This window comes from Hirundo rustica, chromosome 14 (genome assembly GCF_015227805.2).
Source record: "Hirundo rustica isolate bHirRus1 chromosome 14, bHirRus1.pri.v3, whole genome shotgun sequence".
NCBI classification, from domain to species: domain Eukaryota; kingdom Metazoa; phylum Chordata; class Aves; order Passeriformes; family Hirundinidae; genus Hirundo; species Hirundo rustica.
In genome coordinates, this window is record NC_053463.1 from 13,841,140 (window position 1) to 13,858,502 (window position 17,363).

Genomic DNA, 17,363 nt, shown 5'->3' on the forward strand with positions numbered 1-17,363 from the left:
CTCTGTTTCTCAAAATGAAATATGTGCCATTTTCTGTTCAGCATTTGCTGTACCTTAAGAAAAATCATAAGGCAAATTACATCAAATCACACTATTAAAGGAAGCATTTTCTTGTTCTGCACCGTAGAACAGACCTGAAACATTTATGTGTTCAGAATTTTCTCAAAAGCACACTTTTTATCATTGCCCTGTATTTAAAAATTGATAACCAAGGGGAAAAGCTGTCGAGTTATAAAAACAGGATTTTTTTATTGTAATTGTGTCATCTTCTTCTAAAACATAATTGAACCCAAGGTTTGCATTTGCAAATGACCTTGACTAAAGTTTTGCAATTCAAAGAATTCATGTAATGACTTGGACTATCTAGAATTTCAGAATCCCCTTATGGGGCAAAATCTGTGTAGCTCCTAGTGAGGACCCTGGATTTGAGAAAGTGACTCTTTGTGCCTCTCACGGGATGATTTTAGACTCTGTTTACAGAGAAAATCAGAACAGGAAAGCAATTCAGAGAGAGGCTGAATGATCGTAGGAGTCTTGTTCTCACCTGTGGCTCAAAGAACCAGCTTGTAAATTCTCGGGGGGTTCCTGGCTTGCCAATATTCTGGAACCAGTAGCCCTTTATTAGCCACAGCTTTGGGAATAATCTTCACTCCACTGCTTTCTGCATATGGAGATGGGTTTGTGTCACAAGGATGACATTGCTGGGTTTGTGGATGCTGCATCTTCCAAGCACTGAAATAGTCCCTTCAAGGGCAGAGATGGCTGGAGCACGTGTGCTTGGGCACAGAATTCCCTGGCTCACAACACAGTGCTGCCTTGGAAAATATAAATAATGTATTCCTGTCAGTCCCCTTTGCTCCCTCCTGTCTTCTTTCTCCCTGAAGGGAAGCTGCAGGCTTAGATTTTCTCCTTGATTCAAGTTTTTAAACTTTATTGGATATTTCTGAATGCAAGAAGAGGGAAAAGAATGAGAGTATTATTAGATACTTTTAAAGGCCTGAAGATGAAAATCCTCAGTCTTAATTTCTCACCTTTAAGCCACTATTCATGTGCTTTTTGAGTCAATATTTTCCCAGAAGCATTAGTGACAAAAGCAGCTGTGTGTGTGGATGTCCCCTCATGTTCCTTGGGTCCCATGGCAGCAGAGGCTCCCCAGATGTGGATCACACACTGCCTCGGGAGGGGGACTGCACACCTGAAGCACAAGTTGATTGGGATATGTGTTGTTCTTTCCAGCCAGATCTTTATTCTTTAGGGATCATTGTAAAGGCACAAATCATTGCCTTATGATTGCTATTCAGAGTAAGCTGCCTGGCTGTGTCTGACAGTTCCCTTTTCCAGATTCCCCTTGCTGTCTCAGGCCCCCTCACCAAGCTGTATATTCCTGTGAATGTACTCCGGTAGGACAACAGAATGAGGAGAAGGTGACAAAAATAATTCATCTCTTTAAGAATACTGATCCCCAAGCAGGGTAGTTCCTTGTACAAATAACATGGGTGCTGTTAAAACCCACGGGCAGGAGAGGCTCTGGTTAGCTGCTCTGTCATCGTCCCAGGCAGGGCTGTCTCTGCAGACACAGGACAGGGAAAGGACAGAGGGACCACAAACCCCTCCACAGAGTTCTTGCTGCTGCCTCGCAGAGGCCTTTGGCTGGCAGGCTCTGCTTCCTCAGCCTGATGCTCTGGCTCTGGTCTCATACCCAGCCAGGTATTTGTCCAAGCAGTTTTCCAGCTTGGACCTGTCTGTCAGGCATATTTAGATGGCCCATGGCTGTGGGAAACTGCTGGATGAGGAATTTGCTCTTTTGCTTCTGCTTGCTGGAAGAAGAATTGGATGGCATTAAGAGGCTTCAGCCTGCTGGATGTTTGCTTCTGGGTTTCCTAATGCACCTCTTATTAATGAGTTCATGTTCATCAAAGTTTGCTTTTTATCTCTACCCCTACAGATGCTTGAGAATAAATGAAACACTGATCAAATAAATGCTTCATTTTAACCTGAAAAAAATATACATTATTTAAAAAAAAAAAAAAAAAAAATTTAAATGGAGCTTCCCATTATTCCCAGTGCTATTGTGAGAATTGGGCTGAAAGCCGTACAGCTTCTTCCTTGCCAAAATGGGGCATAACCAAGTTTGTTTAGCAGGCTCTTGATGAGAGTCAGTCCTTACACAGAAAGCTCCTATCCTGTCACCTGTTTTTAAATGCTTCAAATGTAGGAAGCCTGCTGCAGGTGGTATCAGTAGTTTTACTGAGCTGAGGCCTTGGGCAAATTCATTTGAATTGCTTTGAAACAGCATATTCAAAATTCAATAAAATAAGAGGGTCTGATGGTGCAGCTGCAGCATATCCCCTCCAGCTGGGTTAGTTGAGATGTTTCAAGGCCCTGGACTAGCAAAGCCTGGGTGTGATGTACAGATTTATACAGAGAGCTGCCAGGGAAGAGGTTTTGGCAGGCTGGGTACAGCAATACCCCCTGCCAGAAGACTTGGGAGTGAGTAAGAGTGGCTTTCGTGCTCTGTGGCATCTTTTGCTGGCTTTCCTAGACAGAAATTTGTTGGTGCAATAGTGGCAGCAGGCCAGGGGGAGGGGTCTGCCTCAAGGGTAAAGGGATGGAATGTAGGAAAAACAATAAACCCAAAAAGCTCCATTGTTTTGAAAGCAACTGGCTGTCCTGAATGCCTTGGTCTGGCTCCAGAATGAGCTGTTCTGTGGGTGGGTTTTGTTAAATTGCATTCAGAAATCATATTTGCCCTTGGGCAGATACCCTTGCTTTTATGCACACTAGGCGAGTCACATGCCCTAAAATGGAATTCACATGGTGGTTTAGTCAAAAAGCTAATGTCAGTCATCCTACCTTTTATGCATATCCAGTCCCTTGGTTCTTTATGCCCATTTAAATATGCAGAAGCGCTTTTTATTATTACACTGCCTGTAAAGTGTGGAGATACAGATATATAGGCCATGTAATTTATTGCAGTGGAGACTCTTGTCTGCATACGTTTTCATCACATAAATTAAAATCCTAGGCATAAAACATTTTGGTCGGTGGGTTCGGATTTTCTCCGATTTCTGCTGTTAGACAGTGGAAGTAATTCCTTTATGAGCCGTGCATCCACGCTTTCCAAATGACTCCTTCAGCAGCAGTCCGTGGCTTATCTTTGTAGCATTGTAATGCCGGTGTCCTCGTGAGCATCACAGCGCTGGCACAACCAGCACAGTGCCTAAAGGTGAGATAATCAGAGAATGCACGCAGGGACGTTATTGCGGCGCCGTATCGTTGGACTGCACAGTATGTCCCTCGTTATTGAAAGGGCCACCATGAAATTTAATTTAGGGTTTTACAGACGCATTTTGAATTGGGAATCTCTGTAATAACTTTCCCTTTGCTCAGCTTTTTAACTGTGAAATTCAGTTGGGGAGTTTTGGAGCAGCAGGTAGTGTCTCAGCACTCTAGAGGGATTTCGCCAGGATTCAGCTAAAGTGCTTGCAAGTGTCATTTCCATATTTAACTAATTTCAGTTTTTAATTAGCTCCATGTGAAAAATGAGAGTTCACGCTGAGCTAAGCTGTCAGCATAGAGGCTTGTTTCCTTTCTAGCCTCTCAGGACAATTACTGCAGCATCCCCTGGTTTTTTCAATGAGAGTGCTTAGCCACTGCACGCTCCGTCCCTCCATTGTTCCCTGCCAGGAGCAGGGGAGTGTGTTGTGTCTAGCTTGCTAAAATGGAGCAGAGAACTTCTGACAGTGTTTCAAATGCAAAATTGCTTCAGCAAAGGTTCAAAGAACTCGAGAGGTCTGGCTCTGAAGCATCCAGCAGCACGGAGCGCTCCGAGCTCCCTGGCACTGTGCAGTCAGTGCCATTGTTCCGAGCGGTGTCTGATCCTTCCACATCCATCCTGCGGCACTGGGCAGCGCTGCATCCAGCCAGCACACTGGGAGAGCAGCTTCTCCTGCTTTTCCGTGGGATTTCTACACTGAACAGTGAACAGAGCAGTGTCCCAAAGGCCTGGGGGTCTCCAGGAGAAAAGAGCTGCCTTTGTGTGAAATCCACCGTGTGGGATAGGATAGAGACGTGGTGATCCTGCATCTCAGCTCACAACTTACCTGCCAGGACCTGAATGCAAATGTTAAAATGGTTCTCGACAACAAAGTGAGAGGTGCAGTTCAGGTAAACTCTGCAAAGCCAAAGATGTGAACAGATTTCTGAAACAGTTTTAGGAACTGAGAGCAATCTTGAGTCACATTTACATGTCAGTCATAAATGTCATCGTTATTTTTGAAAGAATGCCGTAATTAAATTTTTAAAACTACATTTAAATGGGAAAATTGGCGTAGATGTTACCTCAGGGTTGGTTTTGAGTTGTGTTTTTTTTTTAAACCTGTCCTGTAAGGTGAGATTTTTGAAGATTTATGAATAGGTTTGGTAGTGTCTTCATTTTCATTTTGGTTTATATCCTAGCAAAATAGAGGTTGTGTGTATTTTATTTTTCACTAATTATTATGGACAGCCACTTCCAGTAGGCAGAAGCAGATTTTCTCTATTAGACCATAGAATCAAATGCATTTTTTCAAATCAGGATGGATGAAGGAAAAACATCCCAGTTGTGGTACTTTTTGTGTTCTTAATGTTCCTAGTGAAAGAAGAAGGTAAATACATTGCAGAAACTTGTCAGATACAGTGACACTGAGGAGTTCCTAGTCATTTTTCTTTTAAGATGCTGAGGATCTGCTTTGATACCTGCTTTCAAGCTGAAGCAAATTCTTGAAGGGGGAAAAAAAAAAAAGGAAAATAAATTTCATAGTGAAAAGTGAAGCTGAAATGCAAGATAGATTTTCTGTATAGTTTAGGTTTTGGGGTTTCTTTAAAATATAGTATTTACTGTTTCATCCATCAAAGAGAAAAATATATATAATCCTGGTTTGATTGCCAGCCAACTGGGTGTAACAGACATGAAGAAGTATAAGTTGAGTGTTAGCAATGAAGTACCAGTGTGTAGTTCTAGCTACCATATATATATATATATTATTTTTTGCCTCTTGTAGTGTGAGTTATCTTCTCTTTGAAGGATAATTCCTGGTTATTTTATTGGCATTACTAAGTAAAATTGTTACATATATTATGATTGTATTAATCATTAAACTGAGGTATACCTTACAAAGGGCATGTAATTGAAGGCAAAGGTTTCTGAGGGTGTGTAATCTAGCTTGTATTTTATTCTATGGTACTTTAATTAGTTGTATACAGTGATGCATATCCTAATGCATTACAGCTCATGTCCAATTCACCCTTGCAGTTTAAACCATTGAGTTATTGATGGGGTGTGCTGCTGCCTGTAGAAAACATTTTTTTCAGGCACCGGTATGATACTCACAGTCTCAAATACTTTAAATAGAGGAGTTCTGAGGTGAAGCTCTCTCCAGTGAAGACAGTGACAATTTTGACCTTGGTTACAATGGGCCCTGATTTTAACCAGCTCTAAATGGGCTGATGAGGAGCATTCTGCATTGCTGACCTCAGACAGGGCAGAGGCTCCTGCAGCCCTTTGTATGCAAGACAGGAAGCTTCATTAAAATGATCAGGTATCAGATGCTCTGTACATTAAGCTGGCATAATTTTTCTGTTGTGGACAGCAGCTCCATCTGTACAGTGATTTCTGCAATCTCTGCAGTGATTAGTTTTGGTATACCAAAGGGATCAAATTGAGCTAGTCTTTAAAACCCTATCTTCTAAAAGGCAATTTGAGACATAAGAGATAAAGAAAATTAACCAAAATATTAATATTTAAGTGTATATTATGATGTTCCTTAGATTAATCAGGACGTAGGTGTCCAAAGTAAATAAAAATGTTTTCCATTATTCATGGTGCACAGTGCCTGGAGTGGACTCAGACTCTGGTATGCTGTCATGGTGTCTCTTGGGACTTCAGATGCACAGGAGGGTTCTTGTTCCTGTACTGGCTGATGAAATTGTGTAACAGATGTTTTGGTGATGCAACTCATAATCGTATATGAAGACACACACACAGAGGAATTCCTTGTGAAATGTCTATTGCTGCAGTCTGAAAACTTGCAACTCTGGCACTTCAAAAAGGCAGTGATCTGAAATTAAAATCCTGGCACCATGAAACCCTTCACTGATTTCTCATGTGCTTCCATATTGGTGTGATCACACAGAAATCCTCTCCTCACTTGCAGCTTCTATTCCCTTACCAGCTCTACAGTTCTAGGGAAGGCACAGATGCTGTAGGGCCAGCTTTTAGACTCTGAAAGCTATAAAATTTTGCTATAAAACTTGTTTTTCCTTTGAAGGAAACGTGAGCAAACTTCAGAATAAAACAGGTAAAAGACTGGAAATAGTTATAGTAAACCCATTATGGGAAATGATTAACAGGAATCATATAAGGACAATAGAAAAAAAAATTCTCAAAATCATAACTGAAGTTCAATTTGATAATTGCTTATTCCTTTCAAAATTGCTACTTAAAAAAACAACCCACACAAAGGAATATGAGTTACAAGGCTGTAACTGATTGACTATGTAAGATACTTATCAAATCTGTACATTTGATTTCCATAGGTTTCTGTTCTGGCTCAGTAGGACATCTAAATCACAATACATTAATTATGTCAGCCTTTCAAGGCTTACAGAAAGTCTCGATCTGCATAGATGTTAAATATAATCTGTACCTTCATGTCAATATCAAGATATGATTTAGGCTAGGTTTATATATATATATACCTTTTGAAGCACATTGTGAAAGAAATATAAACAGCTTATAGTCTTGAAAATGAATTAGAGGCTTTGGGAGAAGAAGTCATGTTTGCTTTTCATCTCTGGATTTATTTCCTCTTTGTAATGAACTTTTAACTACAATAATTACTTTGTGTAGAGAGTAAAACCTTAAACTTTATCATACAAGCAGTGTTTTAAATTGTGATTTTATCAGGTGATCAAATTCAGTTATTCTGTATCGTACTGTAAATTAATAAATTAAGCTATTCTGTATCATTTCTATTAAGAATGTGCTTTATGATTAGAAATTACGCCTTTTTTGTACAGTGGACATAAATTTGGCTATTCATAATAATGCAGTTTCACTTCATTCAGTGTATGCAAAGGAGTAACAAGGGTAAAAACTATTATCTTACTGTGGCTAACAGAGGTTGAGTCAAGGTCTGAATGCTTTGGAACAGTGAGATTATGAAAATCGTGTTCAACATGTTTGTAGAAATTAGGGCAGTTGCAGTTTCAGAAGATGAACGTAGTTGAATAAATGTTTGACATGATATCCCTTAGGTTTATGATCAGTATTAAAAGTAAAGCAGTTATTTTAATTCTTGTAAGTTCAGGCCTCAGTGATTTTCAAGAGTATATTTGTGTCTATATTCCTTGAAACACCAGTTTCAAGTCTCATCTAGGTTTTTCCTCCTCTTGGAAACAGAATAAAGACAAGCCGGGTACTTTGTTCATCATAATGGTGTCTTTTAGGTGTGAAATTAAAATTGGATTCAATTTGCTTTGTATTAACATTGAATGCTCACAGTTGCTCAAAAATAGAGCAAAATTGAGTTAAGAGCATCCCTTTCTGCTCTTCTAAGCCTGTTTCAAAAGTGGCAGTATTTTGGCAAGGCTGGTAAAGTGGATATTGCATAATGAGATCTGGGATCCTCCGGGCTGAAAGATGCTCTATTGGGCAAATAAAAATATATACACTTTTCTTATTAGTTACAGTCATCTGGTTCAGATGCAAGACCAAAAAGATTGCAGCCTTGACTCTTGAAATTGCCATGAGAAGTGAGTTCACGTTACACAGTCTCAGGAACTGATTAATCGTGTGCCAGTTCTCTACGCTCTGTACAATCTAAGGCCTGTCATGAGAATAAATGAGCAGTGCATGGTATTCTGCTTCTCTTTTAAGGTCTTTGTCATGAGATTCCAGATTCTGAAGGCAGCACGCAGTGCTGTTACCCTTCTCGTGACAAAAAGATTGCTTAAAGTGGCACAAAATCAAAACATTTCAGTAAAGAGGACTGAGAGGAGCAAAGTCGAGGCCTGAGCCAGGGATCCTTTCTGTCCCATCACGGTGGGGACTGGGGAGCAAACACCCACCCAAGGTACAGCTCATGTTCCTGGGCTGGAACTCTGCTGGCCTGGCTTTATCCTGGGAATTGGGCACCAGATCTGCACATCCTCCACTTCTCCCGACCCCCAAAGGAGCTGCAAGTGTGTGTAAGCTTTTCAACTATTTTTAGAAGTAGAAAAACTGAAGATGGAAGTAGAGGAATGAACTTTCAAAGCATTGCATGGCAGATAAGCACACAAATCACATTACTCCTAATGGGATTTGTGGGTATATCTTTCATGCTGTGCTTTGAAAATCCATTCCATTCAGTTTATTGACGTGCACAGGGAAATAAATCAGTCAGCTTGGAGGGGGGAGTGATCAATTTGAAAAAAAAAAAAAAACAATACAACAACTTTTTTTGGGTCCCCCTATTATTCTGTGTGAACACAGTGACAATAAAGCATCTTATAGCCCTTCTTCCATCTCCTTTTCAATCTTTAATAACATTTATTCAAAAGAAAGCAATTAATTCCCAGCAGAAGTTTTTCTGGTGCTGACAACAGTACGCTCACTCATAGATCCTTTATGGTATTTCTATAAAAAGCTTCTTGGGCTGGATGCTTTAAAGCAAACAACCTGTTCTAAACAGTTTATTGTCTGAAAGAGTTTACATGCTGAGGGGGAAATTATGCCTAAGGATCTCTTTCTTATGTTTAATATAGTGTGAAGTCAGCTCTCCTTTCCATTGTGTTTTCCAATGGTTCCTGTGTTTCCCTGGCGAGCGGAAGGAGCACGGCTGAAACTGAGCTCATCCCTCCTCCACAGCAAGAACTGTCCAAAGCTGAGGGTCTGCCTCTTTCCCTTGATTCGTGTCCCAGAAATTAAGGTGCTGGAATTCACATTTCCCATGTCTGTGTTTATAGGCACGCTCTGGGTGAGAGAAGCCCAGAGCTGGATTCTCTCTGCAGCAGGGAGGAGGCCAGCAGGAATGGCAGCCTGAGATTACTTACACTGATTTTTTTTATAGCAGTCCTCATGGCTTTCCTCCTGAAGCCAGAAAATACACTTTCTGTTGCAAAAGTTACAAAAGGTTGCTGTTGTTGCTGTTAAGTATAAAACTGTTGCAGATATCAGGCACAATTAGCAAGAGTATAAACCTGTGGCAGGGTAACGTATGTGGGTACCAATATGAGCTTAATTCAATTGATGGAGAAGTGGGAAAAAAACCGTGCAGCAAGATATAAAAATACGCAGCAGTGCCATTATAGTTAATGGAATTTTCCATTTTCAGCATTGTAAACTGCAAAAAGTGACTCTGAGAAGTGAGAGGTCTTGTTCAATGTTATGGGCAGGATAAATAAGACAGCAAAATGGTTCTTTATTTTGCTCTCTAGGTGTAATACAGGCAAGCCTATTGTTTTTATTGAAAATAGTGATATCTGTAAATTCTTGAAGTTGTGGGTTTTGATAATGCTTTACATGGAGCTCACAAATGAACTTTTAATTTAAATTTATTACGAAAACGTTGTGCATAGCAAATAGCATACTGATGATTAAGATGAATTGCTGAGAATGAATGACCTTGAAAGTAAGCCATCTATTCGTTGTTGAGTTTCAATGGTCACAGTCAATAAGCACAACGTTTTGCATATATTTCACAAAAGAAGTATTAAATTTACATCAAATTATCTATTTTTGAAATGCTACTTTAACCTTGCCTACAAACAATTGAATGGCCACAAGTAGAAGAGGCGATGTAATCAGGAATATATCCAAATGTTTTATATGAGCTCTGTAGGATTCTAAGTCATTAATATTAAAACACAAGTTCATAAATACCCTCAGTACTGGTAGTCCAGACAATGATGCATTTTTTTAGCTGATCTTTGATCTCTGCTATCCACCCTGCAAAAGTTAAATCCTTATCCACTGTGTCCCTGAGATCTCCCACAAAATATTTCGAAAATGCATCTCTCATAATTATACCTGACTCTGCTGTGCTATAATTATTAACCATTGTACTGATGAGTAGCTGCACTGGGTTGAGACACCTGCACAAAAGCTGTGGCAGGTCAGCAATTGCCATTTATGTACTGCGTTCTCTGCCTAAAATCGTGCTGCTTCTAGGAAACACTTTATGGCATGAAAATCCCAGGGTTTGCCTGTGACCAGTGGAACCAATCATTCCCTGGATTGCCCGGCCTGGATTGGATAGGTAGGGACATGTTTGATACAACTTGTATCAAACACTTCGAGAAACCCTGGCACTAGTGTTGGGTTAGGTACAATTCAAGTGTTGGGTTAGATACAATTCAAGTTATCCATTCGTTTGTCTCCAGCACCCAAAAAGAGTTATCTGGTAAGAAGGACAAATCATGCATGTACTTTGCTCTACTCATTCTCCAGCCTCTGGTCATTCTAGGTCCTTCCTGAGAGGAGGACAGCATAACAATATTCCTTGCTTTGTTTACCCTTCCCATAACAATTCCGTGTTTGACTTGGTTGAGATTATCATCTAGCTCAAAATTTTCCTTCTGTTTGATATTAGTCAGCTCAGAAAGTCATTATTTTATATGTGGAGTTAAAATTACTCCTCTCCAGCATATTTTATTTTACCGGTTTGAACTGCATCTGCCAATTTCTGGCCCAGTTGCTCAGTTATTTTATGTCCTTGTGCAGTTCTCGGTCAGGCCTCTTCTTGAATAATGCATAATCGGCAGCAGACTGTGCCCCCTTCCCTGCATGGCCTGATTTCCATCATAGAATTTGGACTTTTTAAAATAGTACTTCAGACTTTCCTGTAGATAATACATCAAAAGTGGCAGATGTCCACCCAACAAGCCATGTGGCTTTTGTTTTGTTTTAGAAAAAGGCGTGGGAATGTGATCCATTTCTGTGACATCTCTCGGATACCCTCAGGAGAACCCTGGCATCCTTGTCACGGTCACACGAGGTATTCAAGGAAGAATAGAAAGTTCTAACACTTCTGACTTTTAGGAGAGACATCATTGTTTCTCCAGCAAGGAAAGGTGCTACTTGCTCATGTTGTTTATTTTAAGACTGCTCATTTAAGTAGCAAGAGTCACATTCTTTGATAATGATATTTCAAGCACATATGTTTAACGGGTGGATTGCAGGTCAGAGCTCCTGGAGACACTGTCCCTTTCTGCCAAAAGCAGAATATGAAAGGGCATGGATATAATTGTGAGCTTTCTTTGACACACCTTCCTCAGCCCTTGTCAAGGACTCCTATCCCATACCAGCTTCACCCTGACAGTGCTTGTGCTGCTCCTGCTGCAGTGTGGCTGAAAGCTGGCCAACAGAATTATCAAGCAGAGGGCAGTGACAGCCTCTGTAAATCACCTGCGGGTTATTGAAATCTTTGTCTGGCATATATGTTGCCAAGTCCAGTTTTTGTGGGAGAGGACTTTTACAGATTGTCCCCAGTGGTGACATACCTTGTGCATAAAGGAACACGTGCAGTGACATCTGACAAAGCCTCCCTGCCCTCCGTCCAGTGCCTGTTAATTGTGAGGCACATTAGCAAAGTATGGCTCTCAACTGAGATTCATCCAGCAAATTCTGATCATTTGTGTGTTTGTGAACTGTCTTTCAACCTCTTCAGATACGAGAGGAGCTGGGAAAGGAAAGGCTTCTTTCTTCCCTTGTTACAGTGACGGAGAATGCGCGCTCCTCAGCAGAGCTCTGGCAGCGCTGCTTAGAGCCAATTGGAGCGTTTGCAGCACTGTGCAGGTTTTTCCCATGCAGCTCTCCCATTGCTCTTTCCTGACTTTCAGCCCCCTGCTATTCCTGTCTCGGGCATCTCTTGAGGAGAGGTTGTCAGCTGTGATGGATTGTGCATTCTTTCTGTAATGGGGGCAAGTAATCACTGGGGAATAGGCCTAACGCACTGGTTTCACTTGTGACTTGGGTCGAACTTGAACCTTTTTCTCCAGAGGAATAATAAAACTTTAAATTACTATGTTTCTAATCTTTTAAGTAATTGTTATTTTATGAATAATAACTGAGATCAGTAAGATCAATTTCTGGTATTCCTCAAGTTCTGCTGCACGATCAAGAAGTAGTATCTAATAAAGGACCACGAGTCTCAGCTTAGTAAGATTTATTACAAGCAAGCATGCGATAATGTTTAATTATTTTTAAGTTTTTTAGGGAATACGTTTATTCTTTTCAGAATATATCTATATGCACCCAGAAGTGCAAAACATTAAATATCTTTTGCTTCATACAGACATTGTGGTGTGTTAAAACAATGTTCAGAGCATATGAAATAAAAAATAGCTGTGCAGATAGGCCTTTGAATATAAATGCTATGAAATTAACATTATGCCAAGATTTATTAGGTGCTTTTTGTTTCGTCATGTCTGTGATTCATTAGACCTGGCTTGGAAATTAATTTGATGTTACATAATAAATAGCAAGAGTTGCATCATCATTCACCCCATGAGTGGATGGAAAGGAAACTTTTAACATTTCTTTTCCTATAACACAAAGGCCTTTGAACAGCAAATGTGCTTTTAGTATATGTTTGTTCATGTTGTTTGTGATACAATGGAGTGATGTGAAAAGAGGCTGTCCTGCTCCAGACAAACCCTGGATGTATCCTGACAAAGTGAAGTCATAGCTCGATGGGTTCATTGTGGATGACATTCATTCAGGGGTTAATAGGCATGACTAGTTGGAAATTAAAGTACGGAATTCTTAATTCTATTCAATTGTATAATCTTCCCAACTTCTGGAGTTGCTTAGGAAATACTGAATTTTCCAACAAGCAGGCTGTGTGTATTTTACAGACCCTGACCGGGAAGATGCAGTAGGAATGGGGGAAATGATGGCTCATTAGTGTGCAGATTTCTCCCTTTAAGAAAGAACAACATCATGTAAAGGGATAAGTGAAAATCCTCATTCTGCTCTGCCTATTGGCAGACACTGAGCTGTACTACTGGAAGATCTCCAGCTCGCAAAGACACCAGAGGTCTTTCCTTTTAGAAGTACAAGGTCAAGAGTGACAAGAGCACAAAGACAAGACAGAGAGCTTCCTGAGCTTGGAAACCATTGTCCTTTAGAGAAAACTCTGACTGGAGTGGGCAGTGGGTTCATGGCCAGCATGAGAGAAGACCAATGGAAGAGGAATGAGGGGACACTACTGAGTTTAGAGAATTCCAAGATAATTTGCATGTAAGTTTTATCAATTTCTGGTGGATTTGTGTACCTTTTGGGATTTCTTAAAATAATATGTGATTCACTCTAGCAGCCTCTATCTTATGTAAGTCTTAGACTGATCCTTGACAGCTCTGCCACCTGGAGTGATGAACCAGGTTGCTGCTTTTGTTCTTGCTGGGCATGCAGGTTTAGCTTCCAGGTGCTTTTTCTCTCTGTATGTGAATGGTGCTAGAGTGGGAGTGAGAGGTTGATTATTATTTTTGACCTAAATCTCTAATGTTTTACTTTAAATGGTTTTTTTCTGAATTCTCATGGTTTAGAGAATATACTAATTCTAATAATCTAACACTATTCTGAATTACTAGATGTTAGCGTTAAATGAAGCCTATAAATTCTGACAAGTTCGGTCTTTTAAAATCAAGTATCAGAGAGAAAGGCTTTGAAAATATGCTTAAATGTTGAGGGAGGGGGAAAGGAAACTCAAAAAAATAATACCTATAAGGGCTCTGCAAAATACAATTTGTGAATACACAATTTGTTGTTGGAAAAAAAAAAAACAACACAAAAACAAAATTAGTTTCAAACTAGAAAAGAAAAGCAAAAAACCCAGCAAGCAGGCACAAATTGACTAGCCCAAATTTCTCCTCTGAGACACATACACTCAACTTCTGCGTGGATCCCCACATTTCTAATTAAACGGGCTTCTACTTATTCCTTTGCTGGAGGCATTTTGTTTGATTAACAGAACGAAAGGTTAATCATATAAATTTGCCATCTCACGGCACTGTGGAGCAGCAGAGAGAAGGTATCTCCTCGTTCCCCCTGCTCGGCTGCCACTCGGCTCTGCTCAGGGCCACGCAGACACGGAGCTTTCCCCTCAGGCCCCTGTGACACACTTTCCTGCACTCTTTCGTGGTGCAAGGGGAACGTTCCTGGTGTTTGTGACTGCAGCTGCCTTAGCGGAAGTTGGTGGATCACCTCATGGGTGTGTGAGCTGTGCAGGAGGTTCTCAGGCTCCGGGAGGGATGGAGCAGACGTGCAAATCCCTGCCCCGTTAGGAAGGAGCTCTAATTGCTCCCACCTAACATGCATCCGTGATTAAAACACAGTTATTAATGAAACCATGGTGTGCTTGGAAGCAGATGGATCACAGGGGTTTTTTTAATACCATGTTAATAAGATCTTTTATAATTCCTTGTCTGAATTTACCTGGTAATTATAAGGTAGCAACTATAATTTTCCTGGACAGACTATTAGTTATGATTTCTTTATCTCTCTGTTGTAAGGACGGGCTCACACTTGAAGCAGCAGGCTTTCATCTCTGCAAGTGACCTACATTTATGGTTACGCTCACAATGAAATAAAATACAAATGGCAACTTTGAATAGACACATTGAGAGTATAAAACACAAAACTCTAATTCTCCTCTGTGACTTATTTGCATTGTGGGGCTTTGAAATTCACTAAATCTTTACACACTCTTGGCTTTCGGTGCTGGTCCAGCTGAATCTGGTGCCTGTGCAGGGTGTGGGAATTGCTGAGAGCACGAACACGCCCTGAGCTGCTCCTCTGCTGTCCCAGCCCTGGCACAGCTGCCTCTGCCCAGTGGGGCAGTTTGGATAAGTTGCACTTTGGTGGGTTTGAGCTTTGTGAATGATCTTTCAGTTTCATTTGCCATATTTTAAAAAACCAAACCAAACCAACCAACCAACCAAACAAACAAACAAACAAACAAACAAACAAAAAAGTTGCTTGAGATTAGACTGAAAAGCCTTTTAAAATGTTTGTTTTGGCAAGACAAATAAGTTGTAATTGAGTAAATCATTGGATCCCACATAAATTTCTTGTCTGTTTTCCAAGGATTCTTAAACATTCTGTAAAAACAAATTTTGAGTAGTTTCTTTGCAAAATATCCTTTTCAGGTTCATGTCTGGTATTTAATATACCAGAGGCTTTAAGACATTTTTTGTTTGTTTTTGTGAGGTATTTTGATATAATGGAAGCAAAGTTTGCAAATTCAGCATGAATATGAAATCTGGCAACTGCCCTCTTCACAGAAAATGTGTCCTGGTTTTAGTTACTATTCTTAGACATCTGCTTAGTCCATAGGATGTCCAGGGGAAGATAGTGTTGGGAAAGATGTCCTGCTCCCCTGCTGCTTTTGTCAAAAATACAGAGGTTAAACTCTGCGTAGATTGCATGCTGAGAGATTTCCAGGGCTTGGGATAGATGGATTCTGGGTTGGGGGGTGCTTTTTGTTTTCTCGGGGCTTAGGGATGCACATATGAATCAGTCACATCTAAATGGATTCCCTGCATTCTGAGATTATCTGAGTGGTAGCTCCTGCACTGTGAGTTTCTGTGAGAAGTGTTTTGCCTCTCCTATCCCTAACATTTACTCTTTGAACCCTTAGTGTGTGGCCACTGCTGGGCCATTTGTGGCCACTATAATCACTTTCAATTAGATACAAAATATCTAATAATTCGTGTGGGTCTGACACTGCAGAAGAGAACAATTCTAAGGGTGCCTATAATATATATATCTTTTTCCTGCCTGCAAATTGACAGCGATTCCTCCCAAATACCTTTTGACATAATTGGAAACACTGTGGTATGTAGGTTTTTACATGCATCCTGTGTAAGAAGAAAGATGCAAAGAAAGGAAAAGATGCAGCTTGGTGGGCTTGATCCCTCACCACTCTTCTGTATTGAGAGAGCCATGGGGATAATGTGATGAGAGTGTGCAGGTAGCTGTGTTTATACAAGGTGAAGATGCACATAAATCCACTGGCTGAATGATTCAGACCTGTCAAGTCTCATGCATTATGCACAGGACTTATTCAATTAGCCCTGCCACGGCGCTTATAACTCAGGCACTTGTGCGGGCGTGCTTGGCCTGGCTCCCGCTGCTCAGCTCGTGTTCCAGGGGCAGCTGCACAGCCTCCGACGTGGCCACAGCGACCTGTCTGGCACAGGGATGGCTGCAGAGCCCATGGCTGTGAGCTGGCAAACCTTCCCTGCCCGGGGCTGTGCGGGCTGTGGGGTCAGACACCTGTGAGGTGAAAGGATTGGCACAGCCCTGGGTTGGTCAGGGAAGCTCAATCTATAAAACGGAGATGGAGGCTCTAGACTGGCTTCACACTAAAGAGGGCAGGGGTAGGTCGCGTGTTGGGGAGAAATTCATCCCTGTGAGAGTGGTGAGGCCTCGGCACAGGTTGTCCAGACAAACTGGGGATGCTCCAGCCCTGGAAGTGTTCAAGGTGAGGTTGGACAAGGCTTGGAGCAACCTGGTGTGGTGGAAGGTGTCCCTGCCCATGGCAGGGGATTGGAGCTGGATGATGCTTCAGGTTGCCTTCAGCCCAAACCATTCTGCGATTCTATTACTATAACGTATCGATTTAAATAAGTTGTACTAAACACAGAATAATTGCATTACGGAGTCACTACTTTACACAGGGCTAAAGCCAATTTTATAATCAACCTATAAATTACCACCTGTAATTTAAACTCGGAGCCGGTACTTGCAGCAAGCGCTTCGTTCCCCGAGACGTTTCCCCCGCACCGAGTCGGGAAAGCGGCCCGCGGTGCCCGGGCCCGCCCGGAGTTCGCGAGCCTTTTTCCTTTTGTATTCCAGCGCCAGACAGACGCGTGCCAGTCACCGGGGCTCGCTTTCGTTTCTCCGGCACTTTGCGGGGACGGGGCGGGGGAGCGGGGCGTTGCGGTGCCGCTGCCGCCGGTTCTTTGAGCACGCGTCCGTCGCCGCGGGCCGAGCCGCGCTGACCGCTGTGTGTGTGTCCCCTGTGTCCGCAGCCATGCATCTCCTGGGGCTCAACTGGCAGCTGCAGCCCGCCGAGGCTCCGACCTTCAACAACGGGCTGCGCCCGCCCAACGAGGACGGCCCGCCCGCGCCCCCTGCCGGCAGAGGTGGGTCCGCGCCGCGCCCCGACCAGGCCCGACCAGGCCCGACCCGGCGGGCACGGCCCGCCACAAATGCCCCGAAACGCCACCTGGGCCGGCCCAAACTGCCCCAAACCCGCCACCTGAACCGCCACAAATGCCCCAAAAGCCACCTGAACCGGCCTAAACTGCCCCAAAACCGCCACCTGGAACCGCCA

General features: G+C 42.0%; 1 protein-coding gene across 5 annotated transcripts in view; it reads left to right on the forward strand.

The window, feature by feature from the left end:
- The window catches only part of TENM2 (teneurin transmembrane protein 2), a 1,092,434-nt gene that overhangs the window by 951,536 nt on the left and 123,535 nt on the right, over window positions 1-17,363 (forward strand). For all 5 annotated transcript variants that reach the window (XM_040078601.2, XM_058422512.1, XM_040078602.2 and 2 more), the window contains one exon: window positions 17,059-17,172. In XM_040078601.2, coding sequence (XP_039934535.1) covers window positions 17,059-17,172 — 114 coding nt within the window. The remainder of the gene's footprint in view (window positions 1-17,058; window positions 17,173-17,363) is intronic.